Source organism: Lactuca serriola, chromosome 9 (genome assembly GCF_051521515.1).
Source record: "Lactuca serriola cultivar US96UC23 chromosome 9, Lser_US96UC23_V15, whole genome shotgun sequence".
Taxonomy (NCBI): Eukaryota; Viridiplantae; Streptophyta; class Magnoliopsida; order Asterales; family Asteraceae; genus Lactuca; species Lactuca serriola.
In genome coordinates, this window is record NC_136416.1 from 143651859 (window position 1) to 143673408 (window position 21550).

A 21550-nucleotide genomic window follows, 5' to 3' on the forward strand; every position below is an offset into this window, starting at 1 on the left:
ACTCAAAATTATTAATTAATTATTTTAAATAAGTTATTAATTAAGAAATATTTTTTTAGTTATATAAAATTATAATCGTTAATTTAAATAAATTATCTTATAATTTGTATTAATTTTATTTTAATTTTAATGTTATTACTTCAATTAATTAAAATAAAAAATTTAAAATTGAAAATTAATATGTTGATAAGTGCCATATTAAGAAGCCTAATAACATCACATATCAAAAGAGATTTAAATTTTTTTTTTTATTAGAATAGAAATATTTATTTAAGCGACACACAACCCAAAAAATATTAACGACTAAACTAGCGACTGCAAACGACAACCGATCATTCGGTCATTGACGCGTTGAATCATTAAAATATGAAAACCGGTAAAGAAGCGTAGCTTTAACCTTAAGCTACGGATGACATACCCAAGTCCCAGCTTGATATGGAAGCTACTCGGTCACTGACGCCAAAATATCATGTATATAAACACTCATGCTATTTATCAACATCATTTGAAAAATCCCGAACATCAAAAAGGTATTTGATTCAATTGCGATTCGATTCGGAACACGATTCAAATATGTTTACATCACCTGCTTGTAAGTTGTTTCTTCCCCGCTTGCTGTTCTGATCATACTCCGTCGCTCAAAAGCTTCAAGAATATGTGAACTGTTTAAAAACAAAACACAATTTTACTAATTATTAATGAACTGATATTGTAATCACAATGGCAAGATGCATTTGCTATAACGTACCTAGATTGCCATAATCGATGACAAATGTTTAGGGTTTTGATTCATCGCATCACGTATTTGATAAAGTTTGACTAGAACCGAGCTTTTCTTCTTCCACTGTTTTATCGTATAATTTATTATTTTAATTTTGATTTCACGATCTTTCAAACCGATTGTTTTCCCTTTTCGTTTATAATTTTATCTCAAAGGATGTCAGCCGCTGAAAATCTGGAATTTGTTTGCTCCATCATTAGCAATGAATAGACTGTGCTGACATACCATGTTCTGTTCTCTTATGTATTCTATGGTCGTATTTGCAGTAATTTGTTTAAAATGAACTGATTTTGAACCATATAAACTTCGATTTCCAATTTATTCACTTTTTTAACTAAATTAAAACAAACTATGGTTTGCATTGTGCTTCATTATGAGAAAGAAAGGAAGTTTGGTAGTCTTTTCTCTTTTTCTAACATTATCCCTTCCTTTTTTTGCATGTTGCAACAGATTCGCATTCCAGCAGTGGTACTTTTGGGTTTCCATTAGTTTTTGGAGAAGGCAATCAGAAGGTAGATGCAACAGGAATGTCAAATTATGGGGGAACCTCAACCTGGACATATGCTCAAACCTCATCCCCTTCATCTTCCACAACAATATTTGGAGCTTCATCACCATACGGTTTTGGAAGTTCATCTTCCAGTGGTTAGCATCCTTTAATTTACTACTCTTAGCATTTGAGATTTCCTAAAATTCTAGTTTATACTTGCACAAAAGCGCTCTTAATTCAGTTTGGCAGAATATGGGTTTTCAAAACCCAATGTCGTAGGTTCAAATCCTACAGAGCGTGTTGTTTTGAATGTCATAACCTTTTTTATTTGCAGGATTAAATTGTAGACATCAAGAATTTATTATTTAATGGTTGTTGCTTTTTTTCTGTAATCCTAACTGTTTTTCAGGAGCTAATGCCACAAGATCAACTTTTGATCTTCAAAAGTCACCTTTTGGTGGCCAAGATAGAGGGAGCAGAATTGCAAATTACAAAACAACCCTTGAGACTGAGTATAATCCAGAGAAACTTGTATCAATTTCTGCCATGCCTGTTTACAAAGCTAAAAGCCATGAAGAACTAAGGTGGGAAGATTACAAGTTCACCGAAAAAGGTATGATTGATTTCTTAAGTTACATACAAACAGGAGGGCATTTACGTCTTTTCCACAGACGGGATATAAGGAGCAAGTCTTCGTGACAACTTATTTCACCTATTTTTGGGCGGGACAAAAAGTTGCAAATTTTTGTCCTACAGACATCAGAAGTCCGGTGCATGTCAAACACAGTACAACCTAACTAACCCAAGGACAACTTTTTTTTTTTTTTTTTTTTTCAGGTGGATTTGGTCCAAGTTCTACAGCAATAAAGTCAACATCATCCACTCTATCTCCTTTTACCTCATCATCATTTACTAATTTTTCTACAAATTCATGGGGCACCACTTCAGTTTCTTCAACACCAATTACACCGAACCCATTTTCAAAAACAAGCAATTCGGTAGCCACAGAGACGCCCACATGGAGCTGGAAGTTTCCGGGACCCACATCCACTCCACAGCCTCTTCACTTTTTATCTTCTACAAACAATTCTTTGAGCAGTTTTACTTCTTCTCCTTTAAACTCATTCAACCCATTTCTTTCCAAAACAAACCTCACATCTCCAGCCTCCTTTACATCCACATTTGCACCTTTGAATCAAAATCCTTTCACTTCACTACCCACTCAAATGTCTTCCTCCAGTTTTTCAAGTCCTACATTTGCACCATTTATCAAACCATCTTCTTCAAGTGGTTTCTTTCCAACTCCAATAGTGACTTCACCTGCTAACTCTATGAGCTCTGGTTTGTGTTCAACTTTTAATCAACCAACAACATTGTTTCCATCATCTTCAAGCACCTCAGTATCATGGTCACATGAACCTTTGAATCAAAATCTCTTGAAAAACCCTTTCACCTCACAACCCACTCAGACCTGTTCTACATCTGCAGCTTTCACTCATGGTGTAGTTACCATGGTGACTACACCTGCTACCTCTGTTTCAGTTTCACCTTTCAATCAACCAACAACATTCTTTAAGCCTTGTGCTCCTTCAACTCAGAACTATAATGGGGAAAATACAACAGGAATTATTAGCCAAATTACTAGCAAAAACCAAAATCCATTTGGAACACTTCCTCCAATATCTCACTTGTCTTTTGAATGTTCTCAATCGATTCAGTATGGGATATCCAGCATACCTGTAAGTATATAAGTATATATTGCTTCCTACTTTCATTTTTTTTCTATTACATCATTGTAATTTAAAAAATCTAACCAATTATAGCATTGTCTAGTAATGAAATTGCTTTGTATATGGTTGACATTTGCTATAGTTTAGGTAGAATTTTTAAAGTACAATATGGTAAAAGGGTGAAATACAAATAGTACTGAAATTGCCAAGTTTAATATTTGAACATTTTTGCATTGTCACAGGTCAAAGACAAATCTGTCATGGTCAAATATCCCTTGTTGACTCCAAGGCATTTGTACAGAAGAAACAAGCTACCAGTTCAGAAGTATGACCCAAAACTAAATAGTTTAAAGGTGAGGATTTTGCAATATTGGAATTTGTGTTTGAGAAACAAGCCTTCTTAGTTCTTAAACTAAAATAAGGGAAGAGAAGAAGGGGAACTAAATCACATCAAATATTGCACATTGTATTTGTAACTATTTATGCAGATGCCATTTTTTAGTGACACCAAGGAGATACCAGTTGCTGCATTCTTCCCAAGGGAAAATCCAAGGGAGTTGGTTATCAAAGGGAACATGCATAAACAAAAGTTGTCAGATAACACGTATGAAAATGAGAAAGGTACTTTCTTTTTAACAATCATTATCTTATTGCTCACATATTTCATCTTTCAGTTGCTAACAATTTCTTTATGTATATTTCAGATGATATCAAGGTTTATGATTCTTCAAATGATCAAACCAAAGAGAAAAAAAAGTTCCCATCAGTGCTTGATGTCCCATTAAAACTTCAACTCCCTGACTACTACACAAAACCTGAAATTTCAGAGTTGGAATCAAAAGAAAGGGCTGAGCCAGGGTTTTGCAGCCATGTTAATGACTTTGTAATTGGGCGCCATGGCTATGGGAGTATTAAGTTCTTAGGGGAGACTGATGTGAGAAGACTCGATCTTGAAAGTTTTGTCCAATTTAATAACCGAGAGGTTATTGTGTATATGGATGACACCAAGAAACCTCCCATTGGCCAAGGGCTCAATAAACCAGCTGAGATAACACTTCTTAACATCAAATGTATTGATAAAAGAAGTGGAGTGGAGTACAAGGATGGTTTGAAGATTGATAAATACATAGAGATGTTGAAGAAGAAGGTGGTGGCACAAGGTGGTGAGTTTATTTCATATGATCCGGTTGAAGGTGAATGGAAATTTAGAGTCCAACACTTCTGAACACTATTCTCTTGATGATTTATTGATGTTGATACTAGTAGTAATGATTGGAGTTTGTATTTTGCTTATGTAATTAGAAGAATTTTTATGGTTCTTTCCTTCTTATTTGTATTTTGCAATAATGTAAATGTTAAGTGCAAAGAACATTTATGTATTTTGATTGATTTGTTTATCATAGCACCATGTATGAGAGTGGGAAAGGTATTGTGGTTAACAATGATGTTACTATTGTTTTTACTAGAAGTCGACTACAATAGACATATTGAAATGTTTTAAATGTTAGGCTTAGGTTCATGATATAGAAACGTAGTTTCATCGATTTGTTTATCATAGCATTGTACTCCCATTTCTTCCGATTACATAATTGTAAGAAAATATACCCGTTTATAGCAATTTCATCCAAATACAAAGCAATTTCCATTATTATGCTTGGGTATAATTTCAAAGTATAAAATCATATTAGAAAAGAGCTGAAAGTATAATGCCATAGATGGACAAAAATTTCAAAGTACAATGATGTAATAAGAATTCAAATTAAAGTATAATGTTGTAATAACAATAAATGAAATTATTAGTTAATTTTTGGTTCTACTCCATACATGATGAGGTGTAGGAGGGAACAATACTTGGGCAATAAGGAAACCTAAGAAGTTGTTTAGGGTTCAAGCAAACTGATTGCTCAGGGAACAAGCAAGTCTTTTATATGGCAAGTAATATTCTAGTTAGAAACAAACTAGGATGCTATAACCAACCCTATATGTAGACATCAAACCTGTGGGTTTTGATAATCAGAGAGAGCAAGTGATGATAGATTGTAATCTAGTTTTGATTTATTACTGAATTACAAGAAGAGTTTATTCCTTTCGATCTAATGTTCTTATTTTTTCTGTTTTATTAGTTGTTACTCTTTCGATTGGTATCAGAGCGCTAGAGAGCACTAGGCAACAAAAGAGAGAGTTGCTAACCATGACAAGACCGTCGGATCCAGGCTCATTCGGAACAAAGGAGAATATGTCCTTTCGTGTGTCGATGTTCACCACAAAAAAACTCCACTATCTGAGCAACTCATATGAAGGTCATCCTTAATATTCACCAAGTATAGGACGTCGTCGATCTAGGAACAACAAATGCCAAGAGAAGTAATGTAGCAATAGTAGTTTTATTCCAAGAAATCACTGAACACTTAATCTTCTAAGTTGGCATGATGAGTGCAGTGAGGAGATCTGGAAAGCCATTAGGATTTGCCACCTTGCACCAGAGCGAGTATGGAAAGCTTGTTTACAAACCCTAATAAACAAGTTTGATAACTTGGAAATAAATGAATCAAGTAAGATTAACGAGTTTGCAAGTTAGCTATCGACTATCTGTCACATCTCATAATTTAGTTCTAAAACTATAGACAATCAATTCACTCTAAACCTCTTTGAAACCTGACCAATTGGGCTTTAATGCCTATTTTGGGAAGTAAAAAGTGTCTTGAGATACGAGATGGTATCTTGCTTCCAATTATGGACAATCTTAAACGAAACATGCATCACAAACTGTAACCCTAGTTAATACGTCTAAAAAACAGACATTTCGTATTAAGCATTTGTGAGGGAAGAAAAAACTTTAGTCTCATAGTATATGTTCAACTGAGTCCAGGAATATAAAGAACGTTGAAAACGGAGTTAGTATGGAAAAGATACGACCGTTATAAGAAACCAAACTAGTATAACACTAATTTCCTTTAAATTGCATAAACAGTTTCGAAACATTAAGGCATTTGCACACCTCAAATGGTAATTCCGAGAATGTTTTTGGACTCAGGTTATGGTCTATTATTTAATTCCATACTCGAAATATTTTTATCAAAAATATTTGTAAAATTTGAAAAATCAAACCTTTTGGGTCAATTAGACGCGAATCTTTAAATGCGATTTCCTGGAGTTCTACAACTTTAAAAATTAACCCGTTCCGATTTTTGGAACCAGTGAACTGGGCCGATCATTCTCTACTTTCGAAAAAATATTAGACGTTGGGACCTTGGTACACAAATCTAGAAAGGTTTTGGGGCATTTTGAGAAAGATGACGTCATGCAAGTACAAGCCACCTTGCATGAATGAGAAATCGGCCCCTGACTTCTTTTTTTCCCCTTGATCATGTCCAAACCACTTTCCATCACCTTCCTCCCATGCTCCATCACTTCCATGTACAAAGCATAGACCATTTTTGTGTGTTTGACTAGCATTCAAAGCATGGTGCATGGATGGTCTTGCAAACCTCCATGAGGCTACAAAAAGGAGCCTTGGACTCCAAACATAAACACACAAAAATCAAGCTTAGGCTCTCAATCTTTCCCTCTCCATTTCTCCCTTTCTCTCAGTCTAAAACCCTCCCCACAAAAGGTGTCATCGACTGCCGATAACCATGGAGAACCATTGCCTTTTACCCATGTTGTGACAACCCGATATTTCAACTCTTTGTAATGACCTAAAAGGGTCAAGTATTGTAACCACTTTTGAGTAATAAAATTTACTTTCATAATAAAATGTACAAATAGTTCTATTTAAATTTCCTTCTATGTTTAAATGTCTTTAAACCATGATCGTACGTAAAAAGAACGCCCAAATCCGACTTCATATATCGAAGTTATGATTTTTCCAAGTTCAGCTTAGCTTTAGACAGCTAAAAACTCGAATCGGAGATCGAGTGACTTTTGGCCGGAATGACCTAAACGAGAATCGAAGGTCTCAACAATGGTATTTCAGCGGTAAAAAGTCTGGCAAAAACCGACATTAGATAAAGAAGTTATGAATTTTCAAAGAAATTCCTTAAACACGATGAGTTATAATATAAATAATAAAAAAATAATTTCGGAATTTGCCGACGGAGTCTAAACGAAAGTTGTAGAGCGTAGTCTTACCTACGCGTGGATATAAAGACCATCGAAAACGGAGTCCGTATGATGAAGATATGAATTTTTGAAGTTTATTAAATAAATTATATATTTATTTAATTCAAAATTCGGACCTTATCCGAAGAGGAGTCAGCGTCCTCATCCGAGGTACGCGCTGCGTACCCCTGTACGCCCTGCGTACCCGAGAGACTTGGCCTCTGATCGTCCACGTCGCCCTATCCGAGGCTTCCGACCCGTCCGACCCGCCCGTCCGACCCGCTGTCCCATCCGACCCGCCTCCCCATCCGATCCGTCCCATCCGAAGCCGAGGCAGTCGAGGCTACGGTCATGCATGACGTACGCGTACGCGCTGCGTATGAGCGTACGCCCCGCGTACCGAGGCGGTTCAGCCTTCCTATAAATAGGATGCGAGGGCTTCCGAGAAAAATGCTCATTTCTCTCCTTTCTCTCACAATGTTGCCTCGTTTTCCGTGCCCGTTCAAACCCGAAGCTCTGGTCTTTTTGCTCAAGTCCCGAGGGTCGATTTTACTCCCGAGATTCCCGAGAATCCCGAGAAAAATCCGTTTCCCGAGACGAAACTCTGCCCGGTTTTCCATCTCGCTATCTTCAAACTTTCAAGTGAGTTCATACCCCTTAATTTACCTTTTAAATACTTTATAAATTCTTTTATATGCTTTCAAGGGGGGGATTACAAGTAAAACACACGAGTATTATCGTGTGTTACATAAAGAACTCTTTTATATGCTTTCATATATTCAAATCACATGCGATTTACAAACTTTTAAGGAACTTTCATATATATAACATATGTTAAAATAGCATTCTATCTTTTGAAATATAAATTTGTTGTAATGCATGTATAAACTAAACTTTTCGTAGATTATACTTGTCTATCTTATACTATACACCAAAAATCTATGCTTTCATAAACAAATGATTCCTTTTCTAGGTATTTCTAAACAAACGAGACACACTGTTAGAAAACTATAATAGGTATAGTTTTACAAACAAATTTCTAACTCTTATGTACTAGAGACATGAATTTCAAGAAGTCACTTTCGTATACAAGAACAAACGTAACATTTTAACAAGTAGATCTGTTTTTATACCACGGTTTTGTGAGACACTAACTTCACGTACGTTCGAGTACACATTTCAAGTCATGTATTATATACCAGAATCCCTTGGAAGGGGAGCATGGTGTTTGTGTATAGATCTATACGGGCTTGACAACCCGCGCCCTAACTGTTAGCTGCAGTCCACCGTTTGGGGTGACAAACGTCATAACATTCCAACGCCTGAAGAACGTTGTGTATAGGCATTCCGAGTCAATAGTATGGTTATAAAACTCACATGGGGTATTAAAAATGCATGGATTTACAAGGTTTTCAAAACACATTGGTTATTTTACACTTACATACATTTTGGAAACAAACATTGGTCTTGAGCGAAGGCTACTTTTATACTAGTAGAAAATATAGGATTTTCTAAACACAAACAAACAAAGACAAAACATTTCATTTCATACAAACATTGTCACTTAAATACTTATGAAACTCACCAGCTTAAATGCTGATCTACTCTTTCAAAATTACTTGTATGTCCCAGGGAATCAGTAATTTCAGGTATCATTATGCTTTTGATGAAGGGATGCTGCGGCGCCAGTTTAATCTCGTATTTTGGCATCATATTGTAATTGGTTTTGAACATGTAACTTTTGACAAATGTAAACTTTCAATTATATATATGATGGCTGTATTGCTTTCTTTACTATGTTTCCATTTGTTACGCTACCACATGAAGTCATCCGCCCCCGAACGTTTCCGCCGTTCAGGTTTGGGGGTGTGACACATGTTTTGTCGAGCAACCATCACCACTTGGTTTCCACCTCTTGCTGCCATTTTCTATGAAAACTACAAGAAAAAGTCTCTACTTTTTATTGTTTCTTTCATGTGTATTGAGTCCAAACAGCTGGATCAAAATTTGTTGCTAGTTTATGCTATCTCACGGTGCTTCCTTAGCACGATCACATTCTCAAGTTTAAATCGAATTCAGGTATCTATGGTGATTGCTAGAGACATTTTTTATAGTTTATATATATATATATATATATATTGGTGTGGGGGGGGGGGGGGGGGGAATACATGTGCTCAGACATTTTGTTTATGAAAAAACGCTCTTGAAAAACATACTACAAAATGCTATGATTTAATGTGAAAAATTGTGATCATTCAAGACCTGTTTTTCCCATATTAAACCCTATGGTTTACAAAACCATTTTGATTGCAACAATTTCACATTGATACCTTTTCAGGGACTACTTGTACACATTCATACAATTAGTATATAGTTTTTTTTTATGATTTTTGCAAAACTACATATCATTGTAGTCCTTTTTGGACCAGTTTGTAAAAAATGGTAATTTTCACCTAAGTTAGGGTTCATATCAGGTAAGGTAAAAACTTAGGGACAAAGTACACTCAATTTCTAAACCTTGAGAGTTTACGGATCCTAATTACGGTTCCCGATGATTTTTCTAAAACAGGCACCAAAATCAACATTCTAGATACCATAAAGGCGAACGCCACACAGTTGTATTTAATGTGAATCTATCACATTTTGAGGGTCTATTGATGCAAAAATGATTATCAGCGATGAACAGCGTTTACGACCGCCAACGGTGTACAACCGTTAACACGTTTACGACTGTTAACCCGTTTACAGTTGTGAAACATGTTTTTAGCCATAAATTGTTTTTTGATTGAAATTAAATTAAATTGAAGCCTAATTAATTGATAAATGAGAAAACATACGTTTAATTGATCAAATCATTTGTTTTCTCACTTAGCTCGTTTGGTGCAGATCAAATGACAGATTTGAAATTTTCTAACAACCACAACATAGTTGCTTTCTTGTTTGATCCACCAGCTGCACACCAAGAATTCAAGTCCATGATTCATTGACTCAAAGGATGTTGTCTTGGACATGCCTTCAGGACAAATACCATCATCTGTCAAGAATCGATAAAGCAATTCTGGAACAAAGCTTATGTGCAGAAAAGAGAAGGTAATGAAGATATAGTGGAATCAGTTATTAATGGAAAGATGATCGTGGTGGTGGAGCAAACCGTTCGCGAAGCATTGCATATCAATAAATAGCTCGGGTTTCCTACTAAGATTTTAGCTTATGGACATGAAGAATAACCTGTTCCTCCTGTTGTAATCATTGTCGAGGAACATGTACATTGACTTATGTGAATGATGAGGATGATGATGAAGATGATATTGTTCTAGGTGGTGATCTATCTGGATATGATAATGACGATTTATTCTTCGACATTGAGCAGGATAACGATTTAAGGCTAAGCAATGAGGACCTCGATGCTTTCTTTGACAATGTAAATGATGTTGTACAACCTACAACGGAGACATAAGGAGTCAGTAATGTTCTCAAAGAGACACCTCCAACTTTTGATCAGATGACCGACACTTCAGCGAATCTGGATACAACTTCAAGGATTCCTCCGTTTCCAGTTGCTACTCCAACCTTTTTTCCATCTGAGAGTGATCTTATTTTGACACAAGCCTCTTAGCCTCCAATCAATAGGAGAAGAGCCGACCCAAGGCTGGGAGTGCTGATCAGAGAACAAGCGTCGCTAATCCAACAAGCGACCCTGGAAGAAAGTCAAGTTTTAAAAGAAGGACCAAGTGTTGCTCGATTTTCTCATGAAGCCGGGAGCTCTTCAGCTCCCGGGGGTTGCTCTCCACCACAACCTATGCAATGATGTTGCCTCTGAGAGGCTTTCCAGGTTGTTGGCACAATATGATTTTGACCCTTCAAACTGAGCCAAAGGTATATCTATAGGTGAAGGAAGCTCAGGGGGAGCGGACCCATCGATTTCAGAACTTAGAGTAGACATTGGTATATTAAATATGAAGATTATTAAGAAGGATGTTTTAATTGGAAATCTCGAAATTCGAGTTTCTGAGCTTGAGGAAGAAAATTCTCTAAAATCAAAAAACAAAATTCTACTCTACAGATCAACCTTGGAGGCCTGACTGCTGGATACTACGACTTGAAGAATAAGCTTATTGCAGAATTTGGTGACAAATTCAAAACTACTTTCGAAGATACAAAACAAGTCGAGACTTATCCATCTGCCCCTACCAATACATCTCAACAAGATCCTTTTGTTAATCCTCCACCAGTCAGAACCTTAGTAGTTGTTGACTGATTTGAGACAGAACCTACTCAAGCTCATCCCATAGCTTCTCTAAAAAAAGCTCAGAGACAAGTATCTTCACAAAAGAAGGGAAGTGGCTCTTCATGAAAAACTCAGATCAAAATATTCGGTTCAGAAATAAATATGGTGATCCTTCAAGAATTGTTATGTGGGGCTTTCATGACAGATTAAATTGTTGGCTGGTGAAGCGAAAGAGCTGTAATGTCGAGTACTACTAGGACAAGAATGATTTTTCTTCTTTGACAAAGGTGGATCTCACTAAGCTTTCTGAAGTTCCATTCTCCAACCCAACCAATGATCCTCACGTAACTGATTTCAAACTTTTCCTGGAGAATCAAGTTAGGAGGAAATTTGATGGGATGAAGAATGCTGAATCTTTCCTGAAAAGAGCCAAAGGTGTTGTTGACCCTAAGACCAACAAGAGCTTCATGAATGTAATGTGATCCCTACAAAACAGATGACACATATTCCTATTGTGAATAATTTTTGTGATGGATCACTACGCAATATGCAATACTAGGTTTTTTATGAAGCCACAACCTCTACTGTCATTAAATTCCCAGATGGTGTTTTTCTTATAGTTGATAAAAGGGATTTGCTACAATTTGGTGAAAGGGATATAAACAATTTGGCTCATCACCAAATCATTTGCAAGCAAGAGATTTTTGAGGCTACGAAAAAAGTATTTAAAAGCATGATTGCGGAGTTCATTGAGAAGAAGATGTGGCTTGGTGCGATAGGAAGATCTGATGTGCTGGTCGTAGAAAAATACTGAATTAATGCTAGCCTCAAACCATGGAGGAGACTGTTAGGTCATATTTTGTTGGTTTGGGCTAGGAATCCATCTGTATAGGTTTTGTTAGTGTTTATTGGTGTATTTAGGGTGTTTACGGTTGGGTGAACCGAAAACATGTTATTTTCGGTTCAAGTGGTATTTACGACTGTGAACCCGTTTACAGTTCACTGTTCCTATATATAGGTGTCAGTCTTGTCAGAAGTGTTAATGGTTGTATGTGTGTGTTCTATTGTACCTGATGTTTATAGCTCAATACAAACATGTGCAATTTGGATCATTCTTGCATTTACTCCTTATTGTTCTTATTGATTGTAGCTTGTTCTTGTGTTTGATCACTAGTTGGTTCCAGATTTGGGGACTTACAGCGATGCCTCTCACCGAGGGTTAGGATGCGTATTGATACAAAGGAATAAAGTTACTGCATATGCATCCCGTACATATTAATCGAAATGAAACAAACTACACTATGAATGACTTAGAGTTGGGAGTGGTAGTGTTTTCCATAAAAATTTGGAGACACTACCTATACGAAACGAAGTGTATCATATTCGCTGGCCACAAAAGCTTTTAACATATCTTCAACTAGAAGGAGCTCAACATGAGACAACGAAGGTGGGTTGAACTACTAATGATTACGAATGTGAAATTCGTTACCATATTGGTAAAGAAAATGTCATAGTAGACACTTTAAGTAGGAAAGACAATAAAAATCAATTTTTTAAAAGCCTTAACTGTAACCATCCACTCCAATCTCACCACCTAAATTCAAGATGCTCAACTAGAAGCACTCAAACCCGAGAATATCGTAGAGGAAAATTTGCGAGGTATGGACAAATAGTTCGACCTCAAGCACAAAAAAACACAATATTTCATGAACCGAATTTAGAACCTAAGGTTCGTTAAGTCAGGAGTCTAGTGTTAAATAAACTCATAAGTCAAGATATTCAATACATCCCAAATCATATAAGATGTATCTCATTCTTAAGAAGCTTTATTAGTGGCCTAACATAAAGGCAAAGATTTCCACCTATGGCAGTAAATGCTTGACTTGCTCCAAAGTCAAAGCAGAATACCAAAAAACATATGCTCTACTACAACAATCATCAATCCCAGTATGGAAGTGGGAACAAATAACCATGAACTTCAAAACAAATCTTCCAAAAACATCAAGCGGTTGTGACACCATTGGGTAGTGGTTGACCGTTTAGCCAAGTTTACCCATTTCCTAGATATCAAAGAGACCGACAAGATGGAGAAACTCATCAGGACCTATCTTAAGTAGATAGTCAAACTAAATGGTGTGCCAATATCTATCATCTCAGACTGAAATAGTAGATTCACTTCAAGATTTTGGCAATCTTTACAAAGGTCCCTAGGAACCAGACTCGAGATGAGTACATCATACCATTATCAAATGGATGGCTAAAGCAAAAGAACTATACAAACTTTGGAAGATATGCTCTGTGTTTGGAAGATATGCTCTGTCTTTGAAACCTGACTTATTGAGCTTTAATGCACATTTTGGAATGTAAATGGTGTCATAAGATACGAGATGGTATCTTACTTCCAATTGAGGAAAATCTCAAATGAAACATGGAACACAAACTGTAACACTAGTTAATATGACTAAAAAAACAGAAATTTTGTATTAAGCATTTGTAAGGGAATAAAACATTTTAGACTCGAAGTATATGCTCACATGAGTCCAGAAATATAAAGAACGTAAAAAACGGAGTTAGTATGAAAAAGATACAATTGTTATAAAAAAAACCAAACCAATATAACACTAATTTTCTTTAAACTGCATAAACAGTTTCGATATGTTAAGGCATTTGCACACCTCAAATGGTAGTTCCGAGAATACTTTTGGACTCAGGTTATGGTCTATTATTTGATTTCATACTCGAAATATTTTTAGCAAAAATATTTGTAAATTCGAAAAAATAAACCTTTTGGGTCAATTAGACACGAATCTTTAAATGGGATATCCCGGAGTTCTACAACTTGAAAAAATAATTGGTTCGGGTTTCTGCAATCAGTGAACTAGGCCTATCATTCAACTCTTTCAAAAAGAAATATTAGATGTTGGGATCTTGGAACACAATTCTAGGGAAGTTTTGGGGCATTTTTGAGAAAGATGGCATCATGTAAGTACATGCCACCTTGTATGAGTGAGAAACCAGCCATTGACTTTTTTCTTTCCCCTTGATCACATCCAAAACCCTTTCCATCACCTTCCTCCCATGCTCTATCACTTCTAAGTATGAAGCATGGACCCTTTTCATGTGTTTGACTAGCATTCAAAGCATGGCGCATGGAGGGTCTTGCAAGCCTCCATGAGGCTATAAAAAGGAGCCTTGGAAACCTTAAGTGAAGACATAAAAATGAAACTTGAGCATTCAATATTACCCTTTCCATTCCCTATATCTCTTGGTCTAAAACCCTTTCCACAGGAGGTGCCATCAGTAATCGATAAGCATTGAGAACCATCGCCTTTTACCCCTGTTTAGTCGAGCAACTACCACCACTTGGTTGCCACCTCTTGCTGCCATTTTTTTTTGAAAACTACAAGATAAAGTCTTTACTTTCTATTGTTTATTTCATGTGTATTGCGTCCAAAAAACCGGATCAAAATTCTTTGCTAATTTATGTGATCTCGTGGTGCTTCTCGAACACGATCTAATTCTCAAGTCTAAACCAAATTCATGTATCTAACGTGAGTGCTTGTGGACCCTTTTTATATTATATATATATATATATATATATATATATATATATATATATATATATTAGGGTTTGGGGGGGGGGGGGGGAGGGAGCAATGGAATACATGTTCTCACACATTTCGTTTATGCAAAAAAACTCTTGAAAAAAATACTACAAAATGCTATGATTTTATGTGAAAAATTGTGGTATATTTAAGACATGTTTTGCCCACCTTAAACCCTATCGTTTGGGAAACTGTTTTGTATGCAAGTATTTCAGATTGATTCATTTTCATGGACCACTCACATTCATACGATCTTAATAAAATTTATTATGATTTTTACAAAAATGCATATCGTTATAGTAATTTTCAAACTAGTACGTAAAACGGTCATTTTAACCATACTTAGTTTTCATATCAGGTAACGGAAAATTTTGGGACAAATTAGACTCAATTTCTAAACCTTGAGATGTAACACCATAAATTTTCAAACAAAATTTTCCTTTAAAAATCACATTTAATCTCATTAAAATAATCTCATAATTCCCAAATGGAATTATCATAAACACATGTTCATAAGTTGTTTAAAAACACAATACAGGAACCTCAAAACATATCTCTGTCTCGTGTGTGTAATCAAGTCGGTACCTTTCCGTGATCCTGAGAAGTACCTGAGAGCTGATCTAGATCTGGTACCCTGGCCATATACCCCTGCTGTAGACTCTGTCTCGCTCTGGCAGCAGAGCAGAAAGCTGATACAGATCTGGTACCCTCGCCATACACTATAAGCACTCCCCCAATACGGTCTCGTATGGTCACCATTTGACGCTCACAGTCGATCACAACTCCAAACCGACTCAACCAGTCCATGCCTAATATGACACATACATCACCCATCGCGATCGATACCAGGTCTATTAGGAACTCAACACCAAAAAACTATAGTACACATCCCTGTATCACATCAGTAGCAAAAACCGCATGCTCGTTTGCTATAGAAACCCTCATATGTCGACTCAACGCCTCACATCGAATACTGATGTGACGACTAAAAGCTAAAGTCACGAAGGATCGACTCGCACCAGAGTCAAATAACACCAAAGTAGGTACATAAATCACAAGAAAAGTACCTATACACATCACAATATAATCAAAACAGATCTCAAAATAAGATAAATAAAGAAATACGTACCGACCATGACGTCAGGTGTTGCACGGACCTCATCCACTGTCAGCTGAAAGGCTCTCTCACGAACCCTCAATTTCTCGGCCTTCGCTGGCCGACTCTCAGTAGCACGTAAAGCAGTAGGTGCAAAACTCTGTGCTGATCCTTGAATGAGTTGAGGGCACTAGACCTTCCGATGGCCGGTCTGGTTGCAATGAAGGCAAACTACAAACCCCCTGGGGCAATCCTTAGCCATGTGCCCCTCTTTGCCACATTTGTAGCAAATCCCCGCCCAACACGATCCCTAGTGAATCTTGGCACACTTTCCACAAGTGGGGCCCTCCTGACCTACAGCTCTCGTATTTGCGGGCTTAGCCCGCTTCATCATCGGTTGCGACTGCATAGGTCTCTCGTCCCTACTCCGAGACTCCTCCTCCTCCGTGGTCTGTAACTCTAGCTCAATCTCCCTCCTCCTGGCATTGGTCTTAAGATTAACTAATGTCTGGTATGACGATTTCGCCACGAACTCTTGAATATCTCTCCTCAAGATACTTAAATACCAAGTCACACGTGCTTACTCAGTGGACACATGCTCAGGGTAGAACAAGGCGCTCACGTGGAACATCCTCGTAATCTCAGTCATTGACTCTGTCTTCTGCTTACAAGACAAAACCTCCTCTGCCAAATGTTCGCTCTCCACCAGGGGAATGTACTCATCTCGAAACAATTGTGTGAACCTCTCCCACGTCACTGCAACATGGTCTATAGGAGTAAAGCTGGTAGTCACAAACTTCCACCAGTACTTCGCTCCTATGCGAAGTTGGTTCAGTACAAACCGAACTCTCAGATGATCTGGGCATGAACAAGTATAAAATCATCCCTCAATGTCAGAGATCCACCTCATGGAAGCAATCGGATCCTGTGTCCCATCAAACTCAGGAGGCTTTGTGATGCTGAACTCCCGGAACAACAACGAGTCACTGCCTTATGGCCTAGCAGTGGCGACAACTGTGGTGGCTGCAGCAGCAGCTGCCTCAGTAACAGCACCATAACGCTTGTCAAATGTCTCAATCAGTGTGGTCTTAATAGACTCAAACATCTCAAGTATCGCCTCTCAAATGTCTGCGACCACCTCTTCATGAATCATCCTGCGGATCTCCTCATCATTAGACCCACTGCTCCCGTGGTTGTGGCATGTACACACCATGATGTCTCTAAAACACAACACAAAAATCATCAGAGACTCGCTTGAGCATACTCACACTCGATCACCCATCCCTACTTGCTCCTTAGCATCCTAAGGATTCTTAAATGGGTTGCATAGAAATTCGATGCTTTTAGTAGTACGGGCCTAATACTACCTTCCACACCGACCTGTAGTTACCCCAAGTCCTCCTCCTAGGATTCCAATTCACAAGTACTCTATCTCTATCGAATTACAAAATACTCTCTCTTAGTAGACCCCTCATATGCTTATCTAGGTATCTCTCCTTGATTATCCCCGGACTGAGAACTCTTCCTAAGTGATTCCCGCTAGATACTCTTACTCAGCATATACTCAAGGCAAATAACAGATAGTAGCAACTCCTAGGCTAAGGCATCACAAATTAGGCAACTCTAGCCATAATATGAAATACCTATCCTATCCTTTAGCATGCATCCCTAAAACCTCATAAATATCTCATAACACAAATAAGTAAGGGTATTTTAGGAAATCACCGTTCAGGCTCTAGCTGATTGTACACAATGCTCCAACTCGTTTTTCTCTTAAACTCTTTCTTGTTTTAGAAAAACTTATTTCTTTTGAATTTTTTTCTCAAATCCTCAGTTTAAGTCTGGACACAACCGAAGGTACATCCGAATCCCTCAAACCAAGGCTCTGATACCAACTTGTAACACCTTAAATTTTCAAACAAAATTTTCATTTAAAAATCACATAATCGCATTAACACAATCTCAAAATTCCCAAAAAATATCAAATTATCAAAAACACATGTTCATAAGTTGTTTAAAAACACAATCCATGATCCTCAAAACATATCTCTGTCTCGTGTGTGCAATCAATCTGGTGCCTTCCCGTGATCCTGAGAAGTACCTGAAACACATAAAACATAACACGGTAAGAACGAAGCTTAGTGAGTTCGAAAAAATACCACACATATCTCATTAGCCACTCATGGCTATACTCGAATAAGACCCTCCGTTCAATGTGTCTTAGTGGGACACTCTGGTCCCACAACTCGGGTGGACCCTCTAGTCCTAATACAGTAAGCTTAGAATAATACACAACATAAATCACAAAGACTTAATACAGGATATCACAATACTCTATATAAGCACATAACACCCTCTGGTCACACAAGGATTACCACCCTAGGTAAGTATAGTGAGAAGACTCACCTCGTAAGCTAGCAAGTAAATAAACCTTGTACATGAATCTCCGAACTAGCCTCCAACTAACAAATAGGATAATTACTTAAATTACAACTCCAAATAAACTAAGTTATTTTCTCTCTCAAACTCTTAGGATGGGTAAAAGACCATTTTACCCATCCATGGTCCTCATAATCCTTGTCTTGACGAAACCCTAAACTCAATAGAAGTTAACACTCGAGTCAACACTCTATGTTGACCCGACTCGCCGAGTGCATCTATTTGACTCGCCGAGTCACCTTGTTTCCTCAGAAATGTTGCGAGAATCCAACTTAACTTGTCAAGTTGTCTCATCAACTTGCTGAGTCACCCATGTCCAGACTCATCGGGGAAAACCCTATCGATTCGTCGAGTCAGCTTATTGACTCAGCGAGTCCATTCAGTCTATATTCTCATTCAGATGTTTTAAGGTAGTTCTATAACCCCAAAATCTAGATCTATCCTTCCTAGGCTGAGATACCACATAAAGCTACAATTTTTATTTCATGCATGGCACTTAGAGTTTGAAATGCCAAAACAAGTTCCATTTAGGGTTGAATGCACAAAAAGCTTGTCTCTAGCTCAATAAAGCTCGGATATTTGGGATCACAAGTCCTCTTACAGTCCAGATCTGCGGTTTCAACCTCGTGATATGCTCAAATAACTCATTGACAAAAGATGGATGGGAGAAAACCCTAAAAACCTCACTAAACTAGGATCTCAAAAAGGAAAGGTCAAGATAGAAGCTTTTTAATCACTGAAGAACTCTGGAACTACAGCCCCTCCTTGATCAAACATGCCAAACTCTCCAAATATCCTTCCCATGATGCACAAAACTACTCAATTTAGCCTCTCTCTCTCTCTCATACACACACACACGTACACAAATAAATCTGATCGATTAGGCTATCAAATGGGGGAGTTGGGTGGTTCGTGAGGCAAAAATAAGGGCTTAAGGTCCTTTAAATAGGACCCAACCCCAAAGATCTAGGGTTTCTTCTCACAACGCTTACTAGCCGAGTTGGTCTCTACAACATGCCGAGTTGGTTGTAAAACCCACGTAGTCAATTCGTCTTTACTCAACGAGTTTGGGCACCCACTCGTTGAGTTTCTCAATTAACATATAAATAAATATAAAAATAATATACATGGGAGTCGGGATGTTACAATTCTCCCCCACTAGAATCAGACTTCGCCCTCGAAGTCAAGCTCTCAAAATAACTCTGGATACTAATCGTGCATCTTGGATTCCAACTCCCAAGTCCACTCAGATCCCTTCTGATGTTGCCACTGGACCTAAACTAGGGGCACCTCTTTATTCCTCAAAACTTTCACTTTTTGATCCAAGATCGCTATCGGCCTCTTAATGTAATTAAGGCTCGCATCTACCTGAATGTCCTCTAATGGTACCACCGCCATCTGATCGACTACACAGTTCCTCAACTGAGAGACGTGGAAGGTGTTATGAATTTGGATCAACTCTGCAGGTAGCTCCAACCGATAAGCTACCTTACCCACTCTGGCTGTCACTCTGAAAGGACCAATGTATCTATGGCCAATCTTGCCCCGTTTCCTAAAACGGATCACCCCTTTCCATGGGGATACCTTCAGGAGGATTTTTCTCTGACCTGGAACTCTAGCTCGGATCGTCGTTGGTGTGCGTAACTCTTCTGGAGACTCTGGCCTATTAGTAACCTCTGTCTGACCTGTTGAATCTGCTCGGTCATCTTTAACAGTATCTCAGTGCCACCCATCACTCGCTGCCCTACCTCTCCCTAACAGTTGGGAGTCCGACACCTCCTCCCATATAAGAGCTCTAAGGGAGGCATACCAATACTGGAATGGTAGCTGTTGTTATAAGAAACCTCAGCAAAGGGAAAATAAGTGTCCCAACTTTCATCGAAGTCCATAACACATGCACGCAGCATGTCCTCAAGCGTTTGTATTGTCCGCTCACTCTACTTGTATTTATGTGGGTGGTATGCGGTGCTAAAGTGAAATCGGGTAACCAACTCCTCATGAAACTTCTTCCAAAACCTGGAAGTAAAACACACATCCCGATATGACACTATCGGTGTTTGCACTCCATGTCGTGCCACCACCTCCCTCACATAAATCTTGGCTAATTTCACTGCATCAGAGCTCTCACTAATATCAAGGAAGTGAGCACTCTTCGTCAACCGGTCTACAATCACCCATATCGTGTCAACCCTACATGCAGTCCTCGATAGCTTGGTGATAAAATCCATATAAATCTGTTCACACTTCCACTTGGGAATCTCTAGAGGCTGTAACGGGCCATGTGGATGCCGTTGCTCTACCTTAACTAGACGACAGGTCAAGCAACTCTCAACTACCCATGTCACGTCCCTTTTCATAAAGTGTAACACCCGTACATTCGAGTTAGTTAATTTAGAGACAATAATCATCAAAAATAACTTTTTTGATATAATATTATTTAGAATAAATAATCTTGACCAAGTTATAGTATATATCACAAGGGTTACGTACATATAAAGAACGCTGAAATCCGAGTTATAGCAAAGAAGTTATGACCAGTCGAAGTTTTACGGCAAAACCGGCATGACACCGGGAATCGTAAAAAATGAATTTACGATAAAAAACTTTCTAGCCTTAGTGAGATAAACGCAAGTCGTAGTATATGTTAAACTGAGAGTGTGTATAAAAAGAACATCCAAATCTGACTTTGTATGAGGAAGTTATAATTTTTCTAAGATTTCGCATAGCAATGCACAACCCGAAATTCCAATTTTAGATTGGTCGATTTTTAACCAAAACAGTCTAAACGAGAATTTTAGATCTTGTTAATAAGAGCTCAACGATAAAAAGGCAGTCGAAAACGGAGCTCATATGCGAAAGATATGGACGACACTTAGTCCCTACTCTTCAAGCGTGGCAAATTCGATACAGATTGGTAAATTCGAGATAGAATGAGAATTAGCCAATGGAGTCTAAATGAAAGTTGTAGTAGTCATAAATACCAATGAGTGGATATAAATAATGTCGAGAATAGAGCTCTTATGTTAATGATATGGACGAAACTTGGTCCCTACTCTTCGAGCGCAATAAATTCGATACAG

At 37.8% G+C, this 21550-nt stretch overlaps 1 protein-coding gene across 1 annotated transcript; it reads left to right on the top strand.

Moving 5' to 3' along the window:
* Positions 1 to 445: 445 nt before the first annotated feature.
* Positions 446 to 4443, top strand: LOC145073140 (nuclear pore complex protein NUP98B-like). Its single transcript, XM_079019701.1, has 7 exons — positions 446 to 592; positions 1232 to 1426; positions 1681 to 1884; positions 2109 to 3010; positions 3244 to 3354; positions 3490 to 3622; positions 3706 to 4443. Exons 1-7 carry the CDS (start codon positions 574 to 576, stop codon positions 4224 to 4226), a joined length of 2085 nt encoding a protein of 694 aa, XP_078875827.1. The 5' UTR covers positions 446 to 573; the 3' UTR covers positions 4227 to 4443.
* The last annotated feature ends 17107 nt before the right edge of the window (positions 4444 to 21550 follow it).

What these genes read in the sequence shown, in the direction of transcription:
- LOC145073140 (XM_079019701.1), top strand. An exon ending in TTACAAGTTCACCGAAAAAG is followed by an intron (nt 1,885 to 2,108) that starts GTATGATTGATT and finishes TTTTTTTTTCAG; the next exon opens with GTGGATTTGGTCCAAGTTCT. An exon ending in CACGTATGAAAATGAGAAAG is followed by an intron (nt 3,623 to 3,705) that starts GTACTTTCTTTT and finishes TGTATATTTCAG; the next exon opens with ATGATATCAAGGTTTATGAT.